We start from the raw sequence: 26,982 nt of genomic DNA, 5'->3' as shown, positions 1-26,982 counted from the left end.
ATAAACTGACTTTTTTTTTCTCTAAGTGCCAAGTACATAGTGGCAAAATATTTATAGAATAATTAATGAGAGGATCTTGTATAAATCAGACTATTTCAAAATGAAAACCACTTGCCAAAATAGGCCAAACTAATTCCAAACATTGGACATAAGTTTTAAGGCCAGTGTTGTGACACAGTGGGTTAAGCCTTTGCCTGTGATACTGGCTTTCTATATGAGTGCTGATTCAAGGCCTGGCTGTCCCATTTACAGTCCAGTTGCTACTATTATGCCTGAGGAAAGTAGCAGATAATGGTCTAGGTTCTTGAGCCCCTGCCACCTATATGAGACCTGGATGATATTCCTGGCTCCTGGCTTGAGCATGGCCCAGCACCAGCCACTGGAATCACTAAGGGGGTGAGCCAGTACATTGACAGTAGTTCTCTATTTCTCCATCTCTCTTTGTAACTCTGCCATTCAAATAATTATGCTTTTAAAACCACTCAATAAGGAGCCAGCAGTGTGGCATAATAGATAAAACTACCAACCGTGACACTGGTGTCTCAAACAGTCACTGGTTTGAATCCCAGAAGTTCCACTTCTGATCCAGGTCTTTGATTCATCTGGGAAAATTAATAGAAGATGGCCCAAGTGCCCGATTCCCTGCTACACACTCCTGGAAGAAGCTTCCTGCTCCTGATTCTGGCCAGGCCTAACCCCAGCCATTGCAGCTATCTGAACCAGTAGGTGCAAAACCTCTCTTTCTCTCTTTTTCCCTCTTATTTTCTGTCACTCTCTCTCTCTTCCTGTAGCTCTTTAGAATAAATAATAAACATTTTTTCTAAAATAAGAATTTTGGTGAATGCTCTATCAAGTAGGTCTCTGCTACTACACAGTGAACACATATAATGATGTGGTAAATTTTAATAGTGAATTCAAAACTTTCCTATCAACAATAGATATTAAAATAACAAAAATAATTACTGACTTTTTTTATTACTTACCCAATGAAAAGCATTGTACTAACACTTTTGGACAAGTTTTTATTTCTACATGACAACCTAATGAGGAAAAGGCTATTATATTGCACATTTTTAGAACACAGGTAATCAGGAAATGGAGGTTTAACACGCATTGCGGAGAAGCTGAGAGTGGAACACTCATCTTTCTATGAATTAGCTACCTTTAACCAATTCACTGCAAGAAAGTTGCAGAGTTACATGAATGCTATAAGGGACAGTTAACACCCAAACATCCCGAAGCAATGACTGTGATATCCAGGAAGCAACTCCTGTTTCAGGTAGCATTGGGGGCTCTGCAATACTGTTTCAACTGAGAAGCACACAGAGTACACAGGGCAGATGTCCTCTGCTGTGTAGGCCCAAGCAATCTAAAATAAATCACACTAAGTCTTCACTCGGGGCTCAATTTCTTGGCAATTCTCCCTTTCATATATACAGAATCACTAGCTTCTCCTGACTGAAATAATGGCAAAAATGTGATTAGTGTAACTCCTGTCCCAACAGTATCCTGAATCCTCTCAACTGAATCATGGGAGGCTTCCCAAGTTTATATGGTCTCAGAAATGCAGAAGTTAAAGACCTTCAAGGCTCCCCATCAGTTTTCATCTTCTAATACTGCAATTTCATTTTAATTTAGCAAACTGTCCCAAATCTACAATGAGGTTGGCAGATTAAGCCAGCTGGGAAGGGCAGAGGAAATAGGACCAGGCTGCATCTAGCATGGTGAAGATGGGCATCATTTTCCTGCACAGACTCAGAACAAAAAAGAGAGATTAGGTTCCACCTCATCCCTCAGAGCTCTCATCACCTCTCCAGGGACAAGGGAACGTATGTGGTTGGAATAGGTGAGATTTAAAAAGGGACCTTCCCCTACAGAGTATCTCTTCTTTGGAAATAATGAGCTGCTAGAAGTCAGTCAATTAATCCGTAGTGCTTTCTGATTTCTCCTAAAATTTTATCATCTCTGGGGCATTTTGTTTTGTGTAATCTTCAAATAGTCTTAAGATCTTTAAAAAGAAAGGAAAAAATAAACGCAGGAATATAATGAGATAAACAAACAAGAACAGTTCCAAACGTCGTGAAAATGGAATTCCAGCAAGTTCATTCTCATGTAAACAATTTTCTCATTCATACATACATCTTTACCATACAGATCTTCTATGAATGCTTTGAAGACATCTCATAAATTGTCATATATAACTCATGCTAGTCAGCATTTGGACTTTTTTTTTTTTAATTCAGTGTATCTCATGCATCAAGAAATGCCTCATTATTTAAATTGAGTCACCTGTTGTCTGGATGCATCATATGTTTTTTAACAAATCACCTTCATGAATGGTTAGGTTGCATACTTTGTTTCATGTGATAATCTATAATCGCCCCACATCTGTGTATCTAAAGAATCATCCATAAAATAAGAAATGAAGGGGAAAAAGATACGTGCATTTAAAACTTTGGGAAGTGTTGTCCAATTGTCCTTGAAAATAGTTATAATGATTTTCTTGCTTCTAAGAATGTTTTGAATCAGGCATCAGAAGTTTCAGATTTCTAGGCCATAGTGTATTTCAGGTTATGTGAATTAGGTAGATTGCGTTGTTTCCATTTTGGTTTTCTCTGTAATCTCCCTCCCAGGTTTAACATATTTTGTGCTGCAAACTGCAGAGCTGAACTGAACTACAGAAGGAGGTTCTGAATTGAGAAAAGAGCATGCAGTCAAAATTATCATCGAAGTATGTTTTGGTTTGTGCCAACTAATTTATATAGTAATTTAAGTGTGATGCAAATCACATAAATACACAAAGCAAAATTTCACATCACTATATTCTAAAAATCATTTTCAGTTTAGGTAGGTACTGACACTTTCTGGGAATTCAAGAATTCATAATTGTTGTGGGAAACAAAATTAAATTACATTGCCCATTTCATATTAATCTAGATATCTCAAGGAAACAGACCAGAAGCCAGAAGTTGAAATACCTTTCTTTGAGGAAGAGCCAATTTCGGAGGTGTGAACAGGGTTAAGACAATAACAACAAAAGTCATGGCAAGGCCCTAAAGACTAGATTCCACCAGGACACAGTTAGCATGCTTAGTACTTCAGGACAAAGGGAGCCAGGAGAGTAAGCAGCACCCCAGGACAGCTGCTGTGTTGGCTGATGGAACAGTGAAGCACAGAGGCACAGCAGGAAGTGAGAGAAAAAATTACCCTGCCCTTTCTGCCAGGTGACCTCCTGCAAACAAGGCCAACAGCTTGCTGGCAAAGGAGACTGAGCAGTGTCACAGACAGAGGTCAACTCCCTGAAGCTAGGGCAAATCAGAGAAGTCCATTCTGGAATAAAAACTCTTCGAATGGGCTGGCCAAAGAATCACTAATGCTATTTAAATTGATTGCCCTTTCCCTCTCCTCCTTGCTAGTGGAACTGAACTGTGATGAGGCAGCATTGCATATAGGAGAGGATGACACTAGACAGCTTGTTGCTGCTGGGCACTCCTGGCCCGCAAAGATGATGGTGACAGGACACACAGGTCTCCTGTCCCAGCACCTCAGGGGAGCATCTTTGTGAACAGTGTATTTGGATTAACTTCCTAGATCCACAACCCTCCTCCCTTTGGTTAAAAGAAAACAAAATTGACCCAAGCACATTTATCTTGGTTTCATCTTTTCTCATTTGCAAAATGATGAGACTGAATTAGATGACATTAGAGGTAATGAGGAGGTCTACAACCTGGCCAGCTTTTAAAAAGCTAGGGCAGCCAATTGGCAATACATATTCCCAGGTTTTTCTTCAAACCTAATAACTCAGAATGCCAAAGAGTAAAATCCCAGGCTTCTGAACAATAGTATTCAAAGATCTCCAAGAAGAATTCCAACTGCAGAATTTCATGACAATAATATTACAAGATATGCTGAAGAAGCATTTTTTCTTCTACACAATGGAGGAAATTAAGAATTATATCCAATGGAAAAATATTTCTGTAATGTCTTTGAAACTGTGTTAAAGTTTCCTTACTGATTTCCCACGCTCAGATTTCCTTTTTTAACAATGGTATATAGAGACTAGTATTGTTGCATGACAAGGAATCAAGCTGTTGCCTGTGAGACCATATCTTGCATAAGCATAGGTTTGAGCCCCTGCTGCTGCACCTTCAAGCCAGTTCCTTGCTAATGCACAGGAGGAAACAACAGGAAATGGCTCAATTACCTGGGAGACCAGGATAAATTCCAAGTTCTGGGATCTAGCCTAGCTGTTTGGGAAGTAAAACCACAGATAAAAGATTTTCTGTTTTTCCTTTTTTCTCTGTAACTTTGCCTTTTCAAATTAGTTTTTTTTTTAAGATTTATTTATTTTTATTTGAAAGGCAGATTTATAGGGAGAAAGTGGTGCAGAGAGAAAGATCTTCCACTTACTGGTTCACTCCCCAACTGACTGCAGCATCTGGAGCTGAGCTGATCCCAAAGCTGGGAGACAGGAGCGTCCTCAGGGTCTCCCACATGGGTGCAGTTCTCAAGGGTTTGGGTCATTGTCTACTGCTTTCCCAGGCCTCAGCATGGAAACAAAATAGAGCCCCCACAGGGTCTTGGTGCATGTAAGGCAAGGACTTTAGCCACTGAGCCTTTCAAATAAGTTAATCAATCTTTACAAAGGACAAATTTTAAAATAATGATAAAAATAGTAGTAAATAGAAATACATTGAGCATTTTTCATTTGCATTTCTTTCTGTAAACTAAGAGGTTGTCTCTGAAGTATTTATTTTCAGTTTTAGTCCCATGTACATTACAAAGGGGACAGCGATTTTAACAGCAACGTCCTTCTACTGAAATCAAACATTTACTCTTATGTGGGGCTACAGGGAGAGAATAAATTTGGAGAATGTTCTCTACCACAATTATCTGTCTGATCTTAAACAAAATGTTTACCTTCCAAGCCAACATTTACCTCAAATGCCAACTAACAGAATTCACCTAAATAATTTAGCAAACCCCTTATATCCTAAAACATTAGTTTAAGAAATGCCACATTAAATCAACATGTCATCCTTTGGTGTCTATTGTTACGTTTCCATTGAATCTTCAAAATACTTAAAAACCTGGGCCCATGTGATGGCTCAGCAGCTAAATCCTCGCTTTGAAAGAGTAAGGATTTTGTATAGTGTGCTGGTTCGTGTAGCAGCTGTTTCACTTCCCATCCAACTTCCTGTTTGTGGCCTGGGATGGCAACAGAGGATGGGTGAAAGCCTTGGGACCTTGCACCCACGTGGGAGACCCGGAAGAGGCTCCTGGCTTCAGATCACCTCAGCTTTGGCTATTGCAGCCACTTAGGAAATGAACCAGCTGAAGGAAGATCTCAATCTCTCGCTTTCTCTTGCTCTCTCTCTCACCCCTCCTCTATGTATATATGACTTTCCACTAAAAATAAATAAATCTTAAAAGAAATCTCGAAAACCTGTTAAATAGAAGTTGAGAAGTAAAAAGTTCTATAATCATTATTTACATTTACATTTTAAACCCGGGAAACCATTCCCCTATACAAGGAGGAAGTTTAAATAGTTTTAGAGTTGTCCTCTAGGGGCAGAGTATGGTCTGCTTGTTAAAGTCACTGCTTGAGATAACAGCATCCCATATGACTGCTGTTTTCATGTCTGGGCTGCTCCACTTCAATGTCAGCTCTTGCTAATGGGCTTGGTAAAACGGTGTAGGAGGGCCCAAAGCCTTGGGTCCATGCACTCACATGGGAGACCCAGAAGAAGCTCCTGATTGCTGGCTTCGAATCAGCTCAGCTCCTGCTATTACAGCTAGTTGGGGAGTGAACCAGTGAATGGGGAATCATTTTGTCTCTCCCCTCTGTAAATTTGATCTTCAAATAAAAATAAATAAATCTTTTTAAAAAATCTTTAAGAAAGAGTAGGCGTCTAGCCTGTCCAAGCTTTTTCATATTTATTTGACATTGTCATTTTTCTATCAACTGACTTGACATTCCTGACATGGAAATGACTGACCTCCACACAAACTTCTCTCCAAATCACACTAATACCCAGAGCAAACGAAACTATTAATACTCAGAGTTATAATATAAGCATTCATAACTCAGTACTGCTTAGAACAATACAACTCTCTGACCTTGAACTTTGCAGTACCTGTAACTGCATTTCCTCCTTCTAGAATAGTTCTCACTTTTAAAGACATATTGGACTTTGCCATCTTTGCCATAGAAAAGGAAATCTTTCAAATACCTCAGCAATTATTTATCTGAGCAGTAGAGCATAGGATTAAGCACCTGAAATTCATTTACTAGAAGGATAACAGCACTCAAGGTGACACCTTGGAAAAGAGAGTAGCTCTCAACCAGAAAAATAATTCATTTAAGACAAACTTTGTCAGAGACATGTAAAAAATGATCTTGCATAATAACTTTAAAATGTGATCAAGTTAAACAGATAATACATTTGGCTGTGGTATGATCTTAGTTAATTTATATATTTTTAGATATTATATAATATACATATTATATATAATACATTAAATAAAGTTTATCACACTTGAACCTTATTTCTTTAGTATTTGTAAAAACCAAAAAAAAAAAATACGAGGCCAATTATAAGTACAGGTAGGTCATTATGCATACATGTAATTGTATTCAGGCAAACACACACATGTGTGCCTCCCAAATATTCGCCAGCAGAGCTCATATTTTGGTTCTTTCCATGTCTGTCTTTCTGTATTAACTCTTCTTCAAATTATATACATTTCTTTCTGGTTATTCAAAGATGATTTTATTCCAGCCTAGACTATGTGTGTTTAGTTGCTAAAATGGTATGAATTCAGGATATTTTTTAAAGATTTATTTTTATTGGAAAAGCAGACGTAGAGAAGAAACAAAGATGTTCCATCTGGTGGTTCACTTCCCAAGTGGCCACAACAGCCAGAGTTGAGCCAGTCCTTCCAGGGTGTGGGTCTTGCACATGGGTGCGGGGTCCCAAGACTTTGGCTCATCCTGTTTCCTCAGGCCAGAGCAGTTAGCTCTGTGGGAAATGGAGCAGCTAGAACGTGAACCAGAACCCATACAGGATCCTGGTACATGCAAAGCAAGGATTTTAGCCACTGAGCCACTCTACCAGGCCCCCAAATTCAGGATATTTAAACAAACTGTTGCACTAAAACTGCACTCTATTGGCTTACCAATGCCAAGAAATGACTTTATAGGCAGGCAATTTTTCATTGCAGACAGAAGAGACATAAAATGTGCACACACCCCAGAGAGGCAGCTTACTAACTGAAAGTCAGTTACAGTAAATATCAGAGTCCATCCACAAAGCAGTGATAAGCAGGTCTATGGAGGCTAAACCACAGAGCAACTGGCTATAGGTTACTTGACATTTGGAAGACAAGCCCTGCCAGTGAGAGACTGGGAGGTAGAAGGCGCTGAGAGGTTGGGGGATGTGCTTGTTAAGTTGTTATTACCCTCAACATTCATGTTGTGATATAATTCCCCATGCACAACTATGGAGAGCCATGTTCTTTGTGAAGTGACTGATGTAGGATGAATCCCCCCCTCAATAGCAGGACAAGGTATCATTATAAAAGCCTTAATACAGTTTTCCCCCTTTCGCCCCTCCACCTAGCCATCTACAGATACTGAGTCCCTTCCCCTCTTAGGACACAGCACTCAAGGAGCCATCTTGGAGAAACAGAAGCCCTCACCAGAAAAATGAAGACGCCAGCAACTTAACTTCAGACTTGCCAGCTTCCATAACTCGATTTTTTTAAATTAGCAAGTCTCAATATTTACTATAGCATCATATAAATCTAGGATGAGCGCAAGAGAATAATGGAAGTCCTATTTGCTTCTATAGTTTTGTCCTGATGCTTTTTCAACATGTGTGAAAGTGGAGTGCTCTCTCCAATTACTGCCACTAACAGTAATTCCCAACCCTTTTAACCTTATTGTGAGTTCATTCCTAAGTCCTCTTAGACTGAGGTGGCTGGAATGCAATTCGGCCTGTTTCCCAATTCATTTCAAATCCTTTACTAGAGACTGTATTACAATTAACAGTTAGGATGGATGCTCAAACTGTGGCTGTGCTGAAGGTGCACAGCCAGGTAAGTGAAGTTCACCTTTGCACCCTAAGGTTTTGTTATTTCTCAGCAAGATAAAGATATTAACAGTCATCACATAGGATACTTTTTTTTTTTAAGATTTATTTATTTTTATTGGAAAGGCAGATGTACAGAGAAGAGGAGAGACAGAGAGGAAAATCTTCCATCCAACGGTTCACTCCCCAAGCGGATGCTACAGTGGCTGGAGCTGAGCCAATCCAAAGCCAGGAGGCAGGAGCTCTTTCAGGTCTCCCATGCGGGTGCAGGGTCCTAAGGATTTGGGCTGTCCTGGACTGCTTTCCCAGGCCACAGGCAGGGAGCTGGATGGGAAGCAGAGCTGCTGTGATTAGAACCGGCGACCATATGGGATCCCAGGAGTGCAAGGTGAGGACTTTAACCACAAGGCTACTGCGCCAGATGCCAGCCCACCTCTTGATGAGTCGATCAATGGATGGAAGATGCCTTTCTCATTCCTCTATGTAAATCTGCCTCTCAATTAAAAGTAAATAAACACTTAAGAATATATAGGATTGGGCCCGGCGCGGTGGCGCAAGTGGTTAAGGTCCTTGCCTTGCACGCCCGGGATCCCATATGGGCGCCGGTTCTATCCCCGCAGCCCCGCTTCCCTTCCAGCTCCCTGCCTATGGCCCGGGAAAGCATTCGAGGACGGCCCAACGCTTTGGGACCCTGCACCCACGTGGGAGACCCGGAAGAGTCTCTTGGCTTCGGATCCGCATAGTATCGGCCGGCCGTTGGGCTCACTTGGGGAGTGAATCATCGAATGGAAGATCTTCCTCTCTGTCTCTCCTCTCTGCATATCCGCCTTTCCAATAAAAAATAATAAAAATAAATCTTTAAAAAAAAGAATATATAGGATTGTGAAATGGGAAATTAACACAAAGACATGGATAGGAAAGCATCAATAGAAAGATACTGACTCAAGCCATTGAAACAAATGGAATCACTCAAGAGTGAAAACAAAAGAGGACACACTTAGTTCATGCCATTAACTATCAACCACCAAGCCTTTCTTAATATCATTCATGAATCACAATACACCAGATTCAACTAAAGATTAGACTAAGCAAGGGATCTACATTTTTAACAAATGACACCTGATAATCCTCTGGTATCCTAAAATCTAACAACCACAAGCCTTAAAATTCAGCAGAGAAGTAGCCTCAACACAATTCCAGAAGTGTGTTTCATAGGCTAGGCGTCCACCTTCCTGAAAAAAGAAGTATGAATACACACAAGCACCTAAGAACTTACACAGTAGTGCAAGGACTGTTACAGAAGGATTCAAAAAACCTAGAACTAACACCCGTGTGCATCATATGCTTATTTTATACCTCATAGCTACTTGTAATTATCTTAAGGGGAAAAACATTTGGGGATTTTGGATATCATACAAGTTTGCTGAAACTTCATTCAAAATACAAAACAGTTAAATTTTTTAAATATTAAAAATATTAAATTCAGAGAATCAAGAAGGCAGAATAGGGTGAGGACACAACAAAGGGAGAATGATTAGCCAGGGTGAAGCAGAGAGAAGGCACATTCCAGCAAGTAGGAGAGGACAGACCAATGGCAGAGGGGTACCTGCAGACTGATGGACATGGGAAAGCAGCGGAGACAACGCCATGGTGTTGCAGTGACCAGAGACCCCAGTGGCATTCAGTGAATGGCAATCTGAGCTCCACCGGTGGCCAGGTGGGAAGGAGTTCACTGTGAGCTCAAGGGATGAATCCAAACAAAGATCTGCCCATCCTGCTGATGTGTGTGAGTCAATCAGTAGCAGAGACAGAAAAGGGAAGGTAGACTCCAAACAAGGAGTGGATATCATAGCACAGAGCCCCACCAGAGCTGCACTGGACACCATTTTGTACAGTGTAGTAAAGGCTGGAGGAATAACAGTGTGCAGTTCTTGCATTGAGCTGGGAGCAAACTCAATTCCAGCTCAGTACATTGCACTGGTTCCACAGGGAAAATAATTCTGATTTTGACATCTAAGGGTCAAAACAGGTCTGGGTAGCCCTTAGACCTAATGGCCAACAGCTTCTGGCAAGATTGGCACCACCAACAATCTAGCTATTTAGGACTCCTGGTATCTCCCTAGTTGTGGGAACTGCTTGAACTGGAAGCGGGAGAAAGGTTGTACAGACAATGGTGCACTCACAGCACGAGATGGCAGGAGGTAGAGACTGGTGAGCCAGGAGCTGGGGCTACAGAGAAAGTGATGGAAGCCTAACACAGGAGCCCAGATCTGAAAGTCCCTGGACGGAGTGGCACAAGTGACTGTAAACAAAGAGTTGTGTACCAACCACAACAAGTAACATCGAACTGTAGACCTATGGGTCTGCAGTTAGAAGCCTGCCCTAAGGAGAAGAATCTGCTAACCAGAAGTACAATGACCAAGAGCAAAAGAAACAGGAACAATGAATATTACTGAAGACGCCTCTGCAAAGGAGCAAAAGCCTTTGCCAACCTCAGAGTTAACTGAGGAAGACATTGAGAAAATGGGAGATAGAGAATTCAGAAAACTCATTTAAAAGCTTCTTATCGACAATGAGAAGCACACACAAGTTCAAAGAATTTAAGGAATATGTCACACAGGAAATAGCAACACTGGAACAAAATCAAGCAGAATAATCATTAGAAATGAAGGACACAAAGAAGCAAATTAAAAATTCCGTGGAAAGGGGCCTGGCACGATAGCATAGTGGTTAAAGTCCTCACCTTGCAAGCATTGGGATCCCATATGGGCACCGGTTCTAATCCCAGTGGCCCTGCTTCCCATCCAGCTCCCTGCCTGTGGTCTGGGAAAGCAGTCGAGGACGGTCCAAATCCTTAGGACCCTGCACCTGCATGGGAGACCTGGAAGAGCTCCTGCCTCCTGGCTTTGGATTGACTCAGTTCCAGCATTGCTGCTCCTTGGGGAGTGAACCGTTGGATGGAAGATTTTCCTCTTTGTCTCTCCTCTTCTCTGTATATCCGCCTTTCCAATAAAAATAAATAAATCTTTTTTTTAAATTCTGTGGAAAGTCTTAATAATAGAATGAAGGTGGCAGAAGAAATAATCTCAGAACTGGAAGATATTTCTTGCCACAATGGTAAAATAATCAAAAGCCTGGAGGAGAAATTGTGTCAAAATAAGAAATGTATTTTAAAATGAAGGGACACTATGAAAAAGCCCAATGTAAGAGTTACAGGAGTTCCAGAAGGTGCAGAAAGAGAAGCTGGGCTTAAAGATGTATTTAATGAAATAATGAAGAAAAATTTCCCTATCTGGATAAACAATTAGAAAACAGAATACAGTAGGAGCACAGAACTCCCAATAGGGTTAGCCAAAAGCAATCTATCACAGCGCATGATGATCACGTGGTCTTCAGTTCAACATAATGAAAAGATCCTTAGATATGTTTATTAAAAAAAAATCAATAGAATGGCAGTCAGACTCACAGCTGACTTCCCATAGGAAACACTACAGGCCAGAGGAGAATGGAGCAACATATTCCAGATTCTAAAAGGAAAAAACTGTCAGCACAGAGTTATATATGAACAAAATTTTCCTTTGTGTTTGAAAATGAAACAAAATTCTTCCACAGTCAAGAAAAGCTTAAAGAAGGTGCTTCTTCCAGACCTGTTCTACAAATGAAACTTAAAATCGTTCTCTTGACAGAGAAAAAGCACCCACCAAAACCAAAGGCAAACATGAAGAACATCCCAGTAAAATAACAGAGGACTAAATCAAACAATGAAAAACACATTACTAACATGACAGGATCAAATTACCACCCATTAATATTAACCCTTTATATAAATGACATAAATTCATCAATCAAAGGTCATAGATTAGTAGACTGAATTAAAAAAATAAAACCCATCTGTCTCTTGCCTACAGGAGACCCATCTCCCAAAGATCAGGAGAAACTATCTCATGGATTTTGATGGTTTTGTTTTTATTTTTGTTTCTTCTAAAAATTTTTTTTCTTGTATTATATTCTTCACTGACTCATGGGTCATACAGTAGCAATATTTTCTTCAAGAAGTTTTTTATTTTCTTTCTCATTTCTTCAGCAACACACTAGTCATTCAGTAGCATGTTATTTAACTTGATGGCATGGTAAATTTCTATTTTTCTTCCTCTTGTTGATTTTGTTTCATGGCTTTTCATCGAAGTGGATTTATAGTAAGTGTGTAATTGAGACCATCATATCCAGATGTGAGGATACACTGCAGTATGCATCTCTACTTCCAGATCAAAGATAGATTCCCAATGAAACTGTTAACTATATCTTGATAATAGAATTTTGGACTCTGCTATTGTCCGTGCCCACAGTGATGGACTTATCACTGTTTTTGAAGGACTATACTATTATAATAATATAAGGAAAATCAGTGTGAGGTGGGGACTTAGAGAGGGGATAAGGGAAATCTCAGAGCCTAGAGAACTATATTATAAAATAATAATAACAACAACAACAAAAGAAGAAGAAAAAGAATCTGGTTATAACATTAAAAGTATTTCTCTGAATTAAAAAAATTCCATTCATATTAACAATGGCTATGTTGATCAGCTTGAGAATTTTGTATGCTTCTTTTATATAGTAAAAATCTGAATATATCAAGCATAACGTAAGTGCTCATTTTCTGAAATCATATAAGCATGAGTCTTTGTCTTCAAATGCAAACACTAAGGAACAAAAATGTCAAGCCAAAACCTTAGGGCTCCCACAGGACGTTATAAGCAATAGGAAAGGTGTTAAGAAAAGGAGAGGCTTAACCTACATCTCTTGCAAATCCTATTCAGTCATTTTTGTTGCCACTAGTATAAGCCATTAATGTTTTTCTTATCACAAGATACAGGAAATTTGCACGTGGATGATCACATTGCTTGTGATAGTATCATGTAAAATTGTTGAATAATCTGATGGCTGGAAAACTGGTTTATGATTTGGAAACACAGCTAGTAATTGCAGCTTACTGACAAATTGGTGCTGTCAGGTAAAACAGCATTTTGCCACCTTAGTCTTTGCAACTTAGAAAGTTGAATATCAAAAAATAATGAATGAAATCTACAACTGCGCTGCACAGCATAGCAGCTAGGCACACGGAATCTGAAAGAGAAACACTAGCATTGAAATCTCGGCCTTGCACTTTCTGCTTTTGTTCCTTGCCATTAAATTAACATCCCTGTTTCTGACCTGTAAAATCAAAGTGATAACAGTACCTATTCCATCAGATTATGGTTTAAAATACTGGAAATATTTTTAAGAATGTTTGGAACATTATAAAGGACCTAATATTGAATCCATTACTAAATCACCTACCTTATAGAGTTCCTAAGAAAACTAATACAATTATGTGTGTCAATGCCACATTAAACATTCTAGATGCACACATTAGCTTTCACACTTCAAAATAAGAGCCTTCCATTTTTTTTTTTTTAAAGATTTATTTTTATTATTTTTTCATTGGAAAGGCGGATATACAGAGAGGAGAGACAGAGAGGAAGATCTTCCGTCCGATGATTCACTCCCCAAGTGAGTGCAACGGGCCGATACTATGCCGATCCGAAGCCAGGAGCCTCTTCCGGGTCTCCCACACGGGTGCAGGTTCCCAAAGCTTTGGGCCGTCCTCGACTGCTTTCCCAGGCCACAAGCAGGGAGCTGGAAGGGAAGCGGGGCTGCCGGGATTAGAACCGGCGCCCATATGGGATCCCGGGGGAGCAAGGCGAGGACCTTTAACCACTTGCGCCACCGCGCCGGGCCCAAGAGCCTTCCATTTTAAAGTCATTGTGGTTGGGACAGGTACTGTGGTGCAGGTCATGAAGCTTCTGTGTGAGTTGTCTGTATCCCATATTAGAGCACTTGGTTGTAGTCCTGACTACTCTGTTCATATCCTGCATTCTGCTAGTGTGCCTGGGAGGGCAGCAAATGCTGGATGGAGTATTAGAGTCCCTGCCATCTGTGTGACAGACCTGGATTAAGTTCCCACCTTCGGATTCTAACCCTAGTCCCCAGTTCCAGCTTTTATGGACATGTGAATAGTGAATCAGCAGATGGACACTCTGTCTCAAAACAATGTTAAAATAAAGTCTAGAACTGAATCAGATAACATTCAACATATAAGCATATAATGACTTCCTTCTCATTTTCTTAAATCTTAGGTCAGAGGAGTGTATTCTAACACTGTCAGCTCTAAGTAGGACTAACCTACTGGACATATCATCAGCCATCTTCCTTTTCCATTGATTAGTGGAGATTTACACTTCTTTTTAAAATTCCAGTCCAGTCTTCTGGAAGCATTACCCTGTTGCATATTTGGGGCTATAATTCTACAAATACATGGTGACCTCAGATGATTGTCTGCTGTCTGCAAGGGCCCTTGCTCATTTCACCTTCTCAAGACTTATTCTACTCCAAAATCACAGACAAAAGTTCCAAAAATGGAACTAAATCAAACTAAAGTGCTTCTGAGGGCAAGGAAACAGTCAACATAACGAACAGGTAACTTCCAGATATGGAGAACATATTTTCAGGCCATACAGCTGATAAGGGATATTATCAGAAACATCTAAGGTACTCAATCCATTAACATTAAAACACATAAACTAGAGAACCTGAACATGCACTTCTCAAAAGTGATACAAATGGCCAATACACACACACACACACACACACACACACACACACACACACAAATGCCAAATATCTTGAATCATCAGGGAAATGCAAATTAGAACCACAATGGGATATTAATTCAATCCAGGTAAAATGGTTACTAATAGTGTAGATGTATGACTCCAGTGACTCATTATTTGAGATGTTGCAACTGGCTAATCCTCCCCTTGTGAGAATCAGGACCTCATATGGGTGCCCATGTGTGTCTTGGGTGCATTTGTGTCCCTGCTTATGGCGTAGAAAAGCAAGAGGATGGCCCAAAGCCTTAGCATCCTGCACCCATGTGAGAGACACAGAATTAGGCTCCTGGCTTTGGACTGGCTTAGTCCCAGCCTATATCAGAGTATACAAAGCAGAGATACTGCTTGGCATGCCCAGATCCCATGCTGGAGTACATACTCTAATTCTGAGTCTGACTCTTCATTCCAGCTTCCTGATAATGTAACTGTTGCAGGCAGCAGTTGATGGTTCAGGTTGTTGGGTTTCTGCCACTTACTTGGAAGACCTAGACTGAATTCTAGTCTCCAGGCTTCAGGCTGGACCAGTTCTGACTGTTGCAGTCTTTGAGGGAGTAAGCCCATAGATTGAAGATTGAAGATAGCTTCTCTCCTTCCCACCCTCTCGTTTTTGACAACATACACGGAACTGAGAGAGCCCAACACAGAAATATAGATACTACATGATGTCACTTACACATGGAAATCAAAACAACCAATTTTACAGAAACAGAGATTGGAAAAATAATTATCAGATGTCAAGGAGGGGAGGAGGGAAAAGAAGGAGGTTGATTAAAAATTAGCAAGTTTGTTAGAGTAGAGGACTATACCGAATGACAAGCACAATTAATAAAATTGTAATATTTTGAACTATTAAAAGAATTGACTTCCAAAAACTCTTATCAGAAAAAAATATATATCAGTGAGGTGTCACACATCACTCAGCATGAGGAATCTCTCTATAATGTATAAAATAACCCATAGTACTCATAAACTTACCCAATTATGGTCTGCCAAATAAAAATACTTTAAAAAGATAATTACTTGATAGCAATTCTATTTTAAGATGTAAACCATACCAAGCCAAAAGACTGTTGCTAAGCAGTACATTTTAAATAGCTTATTTTATTAGTTTAATTTTTTTTCCTTTGGCAAAGACAGATATACAGAATAGGAGAGACAGAGAGGAAGATCTTCTATGTGCTGATTCCCCAAGTGGCCATAATGGCAGGAGCTGAGCCAATCCAAAGCCAGGAGCCAGGAATTTGTTTTGGGTCTCCCACATGGGTTCTGGGTCCCAAGGCTTTGGGCCATCCTCCACTGCTCTCCCAGACCACAGGCAAGGAGCTGGATGGGAAGTGGGGCTGCTGGGATAAGAACTGGTGCCCATATGAGATCCTCGTGTGTGCAAGGCAAGGACTTTGCCCAGGCCACCGCACCAGACCCTAAGCAGTTTACTTTAATGGAACACTTTTGCAAATTGTCTCCATTGCCAGCACTACTTTGTGTTTTGCCAGCACTACTATGTCATTGCCATGGCCTAGCAGCTAAAGTCCTCACCTTGAATGTGCCAGGATCCCATATGGACATCGGTTCTAACCCTGGCAGTCCCACTTCCCTGCCAGCTCCATGCTTGTGGCCTGGGGAAGCAGTGGAGGACAGCCTAAAGCATTGGGCCCCTGCACCTGCGTGGAAGACCCAGAAGAAGTCTCCTGGCTCTTGGCTTTGGATTGGCATAGCACTGGATGTTGCGGTCACTTGGGGAGTGAATCTTTGGATGGAAGATATTACTCTCTGTCTCTCTTCCTCTCTGTATATCTAACTTAGCAGTAAAAATAAATAAATCTTTTTTAAAAAAAAATAGCCTCTCAAACTTGCAAAGATAGATAAAATATGGAATGCTGTGGATTTATTTTTTGATCTTGTACATTGATTTCAACGACAAAATCTAAGATTTTTGAAGGAATGATTTCTGAAATTTTTGATTTCTATTTGGTGTTCCAAGCCAAAAAAAAAAAAGAAATTACGTTTTTAATGTGTATCTTTTCACAAAGTACAATCACCCGCCATTCTGGAGAGCTGCTAAATGATTCTTTCGTTTTAATAAAGCCATTACTACGTTTTCTTGGATTGATTCTACCCCTTCCGATCTAAAAAGGAGAAATCAAACATTGCTGTGTCAGTCAGTGTGTTTGCTACACAATGGTTGGTCACAGAAACGCATTTTGAACATGGGCTGCGTTAAAGCCCAGGGACTATGATAACAGTGCTGAATCCCTCTTGTGGCCAGCTGAGGCACAAATGTTTTCTAAAGTTCAAAAAATACTTCTTGACCAATTTGGGACAGCAAGATCCCAACAATTAGAGAAGGCCTGAATGCACGTATATATTTGAATACTGTTTGAGTAGTTGCTTTATGCCAGAGACCAAGCCATGTCTGGCACCTCAAAAGCAGTGAAAACACAGAATCCCTCGTTGACTTTCCAATCTAGTCCATGGACAGAGATAAACCATAAAACAACAAAAGGACCTACATAAAACAACCAAGGGACCTAAATATAGATTGAGAACTACAACATGTGGTGTGAAAGTAAAACGCTGAAATGTATGAAGGGTTCATGAGTTTGTAACTCTCCTAAATTCTCCATCCTGGAAATTTACCCCTAACCATGCCATTTCATTTGTCCAATGACATATAACAGGGTTGCATTTCCATCAGTCTCTAAGAAATGCTGACTTTCAACTTTGAAATAATAAATAAATCTTAACAAGAAAAACAGAAATGACAACATACTGCAAAAGCTTCAAGACATTGTTACACATTGAATTGCATATCCTATTCTGGATCATAATATCCTAACAAAATTCTGTAGCCAATAGAATACAAGTCGTACCTTGCTAATTTTTTATCAGTTATTATGTTAATTGACATCACATTATCTTTCAGAAAAATATTCTTTTTAAGATATATTCATTTTTATTGGAAATGCCTGTCTATAAAAGGAGAGACAGAAAAAAAATCTTCCATCTACTGGTACATTTCCCAAGTGGCCACCATGGCCAGAGCTGAGCTGATCCAAAGCCAGGAGCTTCTTCCAGGTCTCCCACATGGGTGCAGGGTCCCAAGGATTTGGGCCATCTTCTGCTGCTTTCCCAGGCCACAAGGGGAGGAAGTAGATGAGAAATAAGTTAGCTGGGATACAAACCGGTGTCTATATGGGATGCCAGCACATGAAAGTGGAGGATTAGGCAGTTGAGCCATTGTGCCAGCCCCCAGCAAAAGAATTTTACTCTGCTATCTAGGAAAGTTACTTGAAACTGATATTAGGTGTGAATTCAAGTAAATCATACTCAGACTTCACATATATCATTCCTCAAGCAGTTGTTGTAAGATAGAATTTATCTTGCTCTCCCAATTGTGATTTATACAATGACTCAAGGACTCAAAATGGAAAAAACTGAGAATGAATCATTTCACATGAAAACCTCAGTGTGCCAGAAAACTTGGCACATTTGATATTGGTACTAGCTTCTCTGGAAAGTCCTTGAAATGAAATAAACCTCGTGACTGACTCCATTCTCCAACTACAATTATATTTTCCAAATCAAGCGTAAACAAAACCACCTTCATGATTTGCCACTCTGTATGATCAGTTCTCAGTTTCTCAGCTTTCTCACCTGTAGAAATGGCGTATAATCAAATGAAATTCATACAGACTTTCTAAAAAGTAAAGGAATGAGTACAGGTGTCTGCCTGGAAAATGCCTAATAGTGGTTGAGTCTCTAGCCACTCATTTGTTCTTTCAGGAAATAAAATTAAACGTCACAGTTTGAATTTGATTTTGAAGCCTGTACATTTTCATCCATGTCCTGTCCTCTTTGATTTAGGCTCTTGTCCAATACATAATCACTCAGTGCCATCTCTGTAGAAATCAATGCTCTAGAATAGCACAAATGAAAGCATTAGAAAAGTAGCCCCTCCTGCTCCATACGTCTGGAAGAGAAAATGAGAAGTGAACACAAATCTAAGGTGGAACACAATGCCACGGGAGGGAGGAGTGTGTGAATTCAGAGTAAACAATATTAGCATGTGATACATGATACAAAATTGGAGATGGGATAGATATCAGAGTTTCCATGATGGTGTAGGATTCAGTTCAGATACAGAAAGGGTACTTCTTGGCAGGTCACTAAAACGAGGGCAAAATTTGATCTCACAGGAGATATCCAGGCACATAGTCCCAAGATTTCTTTCCCTCCCTAGGATGCTGTTTAAAGTAAAGGCTCTCAGAACCAGCATCATCAAATGCCCACAGATAGGAACTAGAACCTGAAGGCAAGCATCGAAGAAAATAATTCAAATATCTGAACTTAAAAATTCACAGATTTAGCTGGAGGGAAAAGAACCATGGATTTTTACAAAAAAAGCTCTGCGGTGCAATATGGCCAGGTTGGACAAAGGGAAGACAGGCACTGCCACCTAAAGATGACTGGGGAGCCCTGGAGAGAACAATCTGTTGGCCTCTGCCCAACATTCAGCAAAACAGATGGCCCTGGGCACAAACCCTTCATGACGAATGACACCTTGATGGGATGCTCTGGGGAGGCAAGAGGCCTGGAAAAGGTCCTCCCTTGGCTGCCCTTCCTTCTGCGGCATATTGGTGACCCAGGATAGGAAAGATTGCCTGGTTTCTGCCAAGGGGAGAAGACAGCCTTTAAAACCTAGGCAACTGCAGCATCTAGGGTTGTCAATCTGGTGCATTTCAGCAACAGAGAGAAACTTGGGAATGTGCGTTCATTTCCACAAGGGAAGATGATATTGACAGATTCCATGAAATGTTGGCTCCTGGGGACACGAAGCCAAGATCTAAGGAGATGAAGGGTTTGGAATTCGTTATGGCAGGGCCTGATAATGTTAGCTGCAGGACACTAGCTTGCTTCCTCTGTTGCAGATTTCTCAAGTTGGTGGTGTAAAAATAACTAAGTGTGCTTGTGTTTCCAAGGAGAAGTGCCACTGGATGACTGGTACATATGCTATTTTAAGGATCATTACAAGCCACAGTCCTCTCTGTAGAAACATGTACTTGGGATTTTTTTTTTTTTTTCAATTGGAAAGGTAGATCAGATTTACAGAAAAGGAGACACAGAGAAAGATGTTCCATCTGCTGGTTCACTCTCCAAATGGCTGCCTTGGAAGGAAATGAGCCAATGCAAAGCCAGGAAATAGGAGCTACTTCTGGGTCTCCCAGGTGGGTGCAGGATCCCAAGTCTTTGGGCCATTTCCTACTGCTTTTCCAGGCCATAAGCAACCAGGACATGAACCAGCACCCAAATGGGATCCCAAAGTTTTCAGGGTGAGGATTTAGCCATTGAACCATTGTGCTGGGCTCTGTTTTGGAATTCTAACTTGTTCTCCTTGTTATTTTTTAACTTAATTCCTAAAACAAATGCCACTGGGACCGGCACGTGGTTTCACCAGGGCCTGCAAAACTATCATCCCACAGGAACATCAGTTTAAGTCCCAGCTACTCTTTCTGATCCAGCTCCCTGCTAATGTGTGGAAAGCAGTGAAAGCTTGGGTTCCTGCTCCTAAAAAGTATGTAATACTATGGGGCCCGGCGCGGTGGCGCAAGTGGTTAAAGGTCCTCACCTTGCTCACCCGGGATCCCATATGGGCACCGGTTCTAATCCCGGCAGCCCCGCTTCCCTTCCAGCTCCCTGCCCGTGGCCCGGGAAGGCAGTCAAGGACGGCCCAAAGCTTTGGGACCCTGCACCCGCGTGGGAGACCCGGAAGAGGCTCCTGGCTTCGGACTGGCTCCTGGCTTCGGATCGGCATAGTATCGGCCCGTTGCACTCACTTGGGGAGTGAATCATTGGACGGAAGATCTTCCTCTCTCTCTCTCTCCTCTCTGTATATTCGCCTTTCCAATAGAAAAATAATAAAAATAAATCTTTAAAAAAAAAGTATGTAATACTATGAGATAGGACACAGCATAGTGACCTAGTGGCTAAGCACCAGGATCCCATATGAGTGCTGATTCATGTCTCGGCTGCTCCACTTCCCTTCCAGCTCCCTGCTTGTGGTCTGGGAAAGCAATAGGCGATGCTGTAAAGCCTTCAGACCCTGCAACTGCGTGGGAGACCCAAAAGAGGCTCCTAGCTTCTGGCTTCGGGTCAGCTCAGCTCCAGCCATTTCAGACCCCTGGAAAGTGAACCAGCAGACAGAAGATCTTTCTGTCACTCTTCTCTCTGTAAATCTGCTTTTCCAATAAAACATGAATAAATCTACAAAAATAAAATAATAAAGTATATAATAGTATGAGACAGAGGTGCTTAATAAAAATGATCACTGAAAAGAAACAGATCAAAATAACCCTCATCTCAAAACCCTTTGTGTGTGCTAGTTGTAAATATGTATAAGCTAGTTACATAAGAAAAATAACAAAGGCTGGGACTGTGATGTAGCAAGCTAAGCATCTACCTGCAACACTAGCAGCTTACATGGGTGCAAGTTCGAGTTCCAGTGGCTTCATTTCCAATCCAGCTCCCTATTAATAACCTGAAAAGGCAGCAGAGAAGGGCACACATCTTTGGGGCCCCGCACCCGTGTGAGAAACCTGGAATAAGATAACTCCTGACTTCAGACTGGCCCATATAGGGAGTAAACCATCCCTCCCTCCCTCTCTACCTCTTTTTTGATGGAGCCTCCCTCTTTCTCACTTTCTCTCTCACTTTCTCTCTCTCTGTATCTGTCTTTCTCTCTGTGTGTCTTTATAACTCTGCCAACTGCCCCCACCAACCACGCAAAAAGAAAAACTTTTACAGAGAAAAATACGGAATGTGCAACTATTAACTATAGTTCTAATGCTACACATTAGATTTCTACATTTGTTCATCCTACTTATCTGTTAATTTATACCCTTTATTGTCTTCCATTACACCCCTTCACCAATTCCTGATAATCATTGCTTTGTTTTCTCTGTATATTTGAAGTTTTTGGTTTAAGATTTCACATTTGAGAGATTATGAAATACTTTTATTTCTATGTTTGTCTTATTTCTCCTCATGATGTCCTGCAGTGCTACTTATGTCATGGCAGGTGGCCAGATCTCCTTTTGTGAGGCTGAATAATAATCTATTTCAAAACATAGATATAGATACAGATAGATCAGATTGCCTTTATTTTATGCTTTATATGTTTCTTTTTTAAATATTGAAGATCAAATTTTTTGTGCAATACATAGCCTTATCTTATTTATACTTCCTAACAGTACAGCCAAATATCTTAACTAATTAGAATTAAAATTTGTATCTATTAAATCATCCTCTCCCCCCACACACATCCACAGTTTTAGTCTCAACATGACTTTAGGTAGATCTCTCTGAATCAACTGCAAATCAAAATACAACATCAAACTACTGGCCTGCAATCCAACAAACTGTCAATACTAAGGACTTCTAACTGAAAAATCATCATGCTATACAGACAAATTTTTCCAGTATAAGTTATGTTTATATAATGTTTTAATATTTGGCATTTTCAGGTCAAATCTAAGTATGTTTAACACCTACCGTTACCTTTAAAATGCAGTCATAAAAAGTCAGTTATGGTACTCAAGCTCCTCTTCATTATGTTGTTATTTAAATAAACAGTTTAGGCTGTGTAGCTTTCATTTAGACAGATTTTCAGAGCAGACAACTCCAACTACTATTTTAATCTTCTTAGAGCTCGAAACACTTTAATAATAAACATACCTAACTATTCAATAATCCATGCATTAATATGGATAATGGAGAACCTGAAAGAGTCTCTGATCACAACTTTGATCCAAAGAAGCTATAATCAACTATTGGTCACATAAATTACTATGTTACATTAGCTTATCATATCAAGTACCGATTGCATAAATACATACCTTGAAGAAATACTATGTTAAGATTTTAGTTAAAAATAACACTCATCATTTAATATTAGATAGAACTCATTAAAAAGTAGAGCATAATAAACTATCTTCAAAAAAGTGATAGGCATGCAAATAAAATAAATGCAAGCAATTAAGGTGAGTGAAGATAAAGTTAGGTTGACAAATGAAACTAATAAACTCACATCATTTATATACTTTTCAAAAGGGTATGAACCAAAACTATTTCCTCAGGCAATTTGGTAAAATTTTAGATCACACACTCCTCTAGTTTCACTTCTATTCCATTCTTAACTGAGAGGACTTTTCACTTTTCCTTTTTAATGATTCTCCTGAAAGTTGGACTGAGGTCTTAGCTCTATTGTTCCTCCTTATCTACACCATAAAGGAAGTTCAGTTTCCCCCAGGGAACTAGATAGGAATGGAAAGCCTCAGCTTTTCCTTACATCAAACCCCAAACTGTCCATCTGATGGACAGTTTCCCTGGTAATATGACCCACTTGTTTCCCCTGGTAATATGACCCACTTGAAATATATTCTGATTTTTACTCATTAAGCCCAACTTGTTGGGAGAGTTTTGTGAATGAAATAAAATCTTTCTCAGAATAAATGTGCAAACTCATTGCAAATAAATTCCTTCCCCTCTGAATAAACACAGAATATGCTTTAAACAGCTTCAATCAAAATGAAAAAACAATGAGCTCAAAAGTAGCATTTAAGCAGAAGTACCTCCAGCCAGGATCTTCTCTTCCAACTCTGCCATCTGCTTCCTGTAGGCTCTTAAAGCTGCTTCTTTGAAAGAGGGGCGGATTCTCTTTGGCTTGGTGACCTCCACTGGCTGTTCAGGGATGTTTTGGTTTTCATCTTCTTTAATCTCCACTTCAGCTGATGGTTCACTTAAGGCTTCCAAGTCCCCTTCACTAACTACATCATCCGTCTGCCCATCATAACCCTCATCCAGTGGTGTTTCATAAGGGGTTTCATAGGAAGGGTGATCGTATTCTTGCATGTGTTCATCTGTTTCAGTCATACTAGTCCTGTTTTCTAGCTTAGCAAGGACTTGTTCCATCACCTCAACGTAATCTGTTTCATTATCAGCCACTGGTTCACTGTAGTCTTCCTCATCCTCTGCTTTGTAGTAATAGGGCTCTGTGTAGACATCAGAGTCCAGGGTTGTGCTGGATTCATTTGCAGTTGATTGGGATAATGTCCGAAATCTCCCCATAAGGGAAGAACCACTGTCCTCATAACCACTGAGACTCTGTGTACTTTTGTTCCACACCACTTCCAAAGCTGATTTAGCCCTCTGCAATGTAGATCCAAACTTGGGGAAGCTGAACGTTTTATCGGAAAGGTCAATGCTCAATCGACTATGCCACGATTTAGGTGGGGCATCCCCTGAGTCATCACTCTGCAGTTCACTTTGACTTTGATACATCATGGACAATGGGCTTTGATTTCGGTACAGCTCATTAGAATTAGCTTCCTGATAAGCATCATATTTTCCAACCCATTGACCTTGTGGTTCATTATCTAATCCAGGGCATGGAGATGAGTTATCATCCTGGGTTAAATCATAGCTCTCCGAGTCATCTTGAAAGTCACTGTGGCACTTGCCCAAGTCTTCCAAGTCTTTGTTGTAAACATCCAGCTGTTGTTCTGATAGACTATTGGTGTCATAGTCAAATGTTTCCTGGGTGGATGTGTCCAATGCCAAGTTAGCTGCTTGCTCTTCTTGATCCCATTCCTTCCACGGAGAAAGATCCTCATGTAAAGACAGCTGAGAACCACTATAATGAGTTGGGTCTGCGGACATACACACCACGTCATTACTCATTCCACTGTCGATCGTTTCCGTGTTTCCATTGTCTCCCTGCCCCAGGACACCCTGAACACTCCTATTCAAATGTTCCCGAGGGCTGTCATAGAAACCAGGTATGCCGTCCTGTTTTCTCTGCCAAAGTTCTCTGTCTGAAGAAGACAAAAGGGAGCTTCCATTCGTTCTGGTGAAAAACTGATTTTCAGAAAAATCCTCTGAATAAGATTGACACAATTTGGAAAAATCAGATTCAGAGCGACTAAGTTTGGCTGTGAAAAAATCACTCTGTGAGTGCCAGAGAGGCGTTGCATCTGTATATTGGGCTCTGGTTTGCTTTTCTACGTTATCTGATTCTGACAGTTGTAAGGGAATTTTATCATAATCTGATTTATTTGAACTTCTGCTGCTATTAACAGTTTTATTCTTGGATTTAGAACCATGGGATTTTGAACTTGATTTGGAACTACTTCCCTTTATTGGCAACTCAGACTTGGAGAACACAGCGTAACTGTTTCTGTTAAGGTCACTTTCAAGCTCCGCATCACTGTCTTCTGGTGACTGCCAACTGTTCTTCTTGGTTTTGGGTTCTGGAGTAGACACCTTTATATCCATGCTCTCATAGGTCTGTGAAGATGGTATTACTTTCTCCTTTCTTTCTCTGATGTCATGAGTCAGGATATCTGTTGAGATTCCAATGCCTGTTCCTTTGAGTTTATACGATTTTTTTAAGACACAATCTCTTTGCTGAGGGGTTTCAAAGTACACAAGGATGGGCCTAGGTTTTGCATTTGGGCAGTCCCTTTGGTGCCCAATCCTCTGAGCAAATTCAATTTTAATAGCATTTGGTATATCTGAAAAACCCATTTTATCTATTAGAATTTGGTACACCACACTTTCAGTATACTCAAATTTTTCTTCAGGCACATTTAAGAATCTCAGGCTTGCCTTGCTTCCCATATGACCTAAGTGTTTAATGTAATCATGGATGTCTCTGGTTTCCCTCCGGGATTGGACGAACCCGGTACGCAGTTGTTCAATTTCACTTTGTACAACCTCCACACTACTGGAGATCTCATCGATTGAGTGCTTGAGGGCATTGACGTGGCCTCGTAGCTCAGAAAGTTCTGTTTCAATCTGGCTTATTCCCTGAAGCTCCTTAAAGATCATTTCCATGACCTCATGGGTTTGGCTAATGCATCCAGAGGAACTGAATCCTGGTTCTAGAGTATTTGTCTTTGGGTTTCGGGCAGTTCTATCCAAAGACTTGCTTCTGATTCCCCAGGATTTCTTCATGGTACTCAACTCTGAGTCTGAGGAGACACACTCTTGACTCTTCTTCCATTTCCGCAGTTTTCGTAAAGCTCCTAGTTTTAAGCCATGTAGAGTGCGTTCTCCATCAGAGCTGCCCTCAGAGGGCGCCAGACTGCTGGAGCTCTTCCGGTTGCGTCTTACAGGCATGGTGTGTGCTGACTGTACTTCGTTTTCTGTACTACTCCTCAATTCATTTAGTGACTCTGAATAGGAACTCTCAATCGAAGACAGCTCGGGAAGCGGATCCTCATTATCACCGTTGGTTACACTGATGTTCTTCTGCAGACCATTGGCTATAGCTACTCTGTAACTGAATGTTGGCGAGAGGGAAAACTCTTTGTTGGCCTCGTCTTCTTCAGTAGATAAGTTGCGAGCAGAGGAACACTTTGCAATCTTCTTCACGGTGCTTTTCAAAGTATTAGAAAATCTGGGAGTTTTAGTCTGCGTAGCTGTGGGAATGTCTTGATCCTTTTTCTGGGTAAGATTTTCCTTTTTTTTGGTTGTATTTCCCAATTTCTTTGTAAACATTCCTCTGCAAAGCTTATGTAAGTAAGGTAAAATCAAGCTCTTGAAAAGATTAGCCACCATGGAGAGTGATTAGGGCAAGCTTTTCCACCACAAAGCAGTAAACAAGCTATCAGGAAGCAAACCTGTAACTCCAAGGCCAACATTACTGTTCAATGTTTGGCGATCATTGAAAACCGCTGGAAGGACAGGCGTGGTTGTGCCATCGGGTCAGTGCTCTGTGAAAGCCCCAAGGCAAGCTGCATTCAGGAACACTCTCTCCCAGATGAGGGTTGTTGCAAATCTCTCTCTGGGCCACATAGCTTCACATAGTGTCTAAAAAGATAGAAATGTTGAAATGATTATCACAATTCAATGCTACATTGATTGTATTTCCAAGATTTTATCAAAAAATACTCATATTCCTTATGTGAAAAAAATCTCAGAGGTAATATCTCAATATCAATACAAAATTACTTTCAAAAGAAGGAAATTAAAAGCAAATCAGAATCAGTTTGACTTGCACTTTTTAACAAATCACTTCAGCATAGACACACCTGAGATAGTAATAAAAGGTCAGAATTCCTACTTACAAAGCTTTGTGGAAGATGACAATTTAAATAGTAGCATTCTTCTTGGCATTTCAT

The 26,982-nt window shown here is 40.4% G+C and overlaps 1 protein-coding gene across 2 annotated transcripts in view; it reads right to left on the bottom strand.

Annotated features, from left to right (window-relative positions):
• Window positions 1-26,671, bottom strand: part of UNC13C (unc-13 homolog C) — a 500,819-nt gene extending 474,148 nt beyond the window's left edge. For both annotated transcript variants that reach the window (XM_040969448.1, XM_040969449.1), the window contains exon 1: window positions 23,431-26,671. In XM_040969448.1, coding sequence (XP_040825382.1) covers window positions 23,431-26,419 — 2,989 coding nt within the window. In that variant the 5' untranslated portion in view covers window positions 26,420-26,671. The remainder of the gene's footprint in view (window positions 1-23,430) is intronic.
• Window positions 26,672-26,982: the final 311 nt, after the last annotated feature.

The sequence above is a fragment of the Ochotona curzoniae genome, unplaced genomic scaffold, assembly GCF_017591425.1.
Source record: "Ochotona curzoniae isolate NIBS_2020 unplaced genomic scaffold, NIBS_Ocur_1.0 scaffold_4701, whole genome shotgun sequence".
Lineage (NCBI taxonomy): Eukaryota > Metazoa > Chordata > Mammalia > Lagomorpha > Ochotonidae > Ochotona > Ochotona curzoniae.
This window is presented reverse-complemented; position numbering and strand designations above follow the sequence as displayed.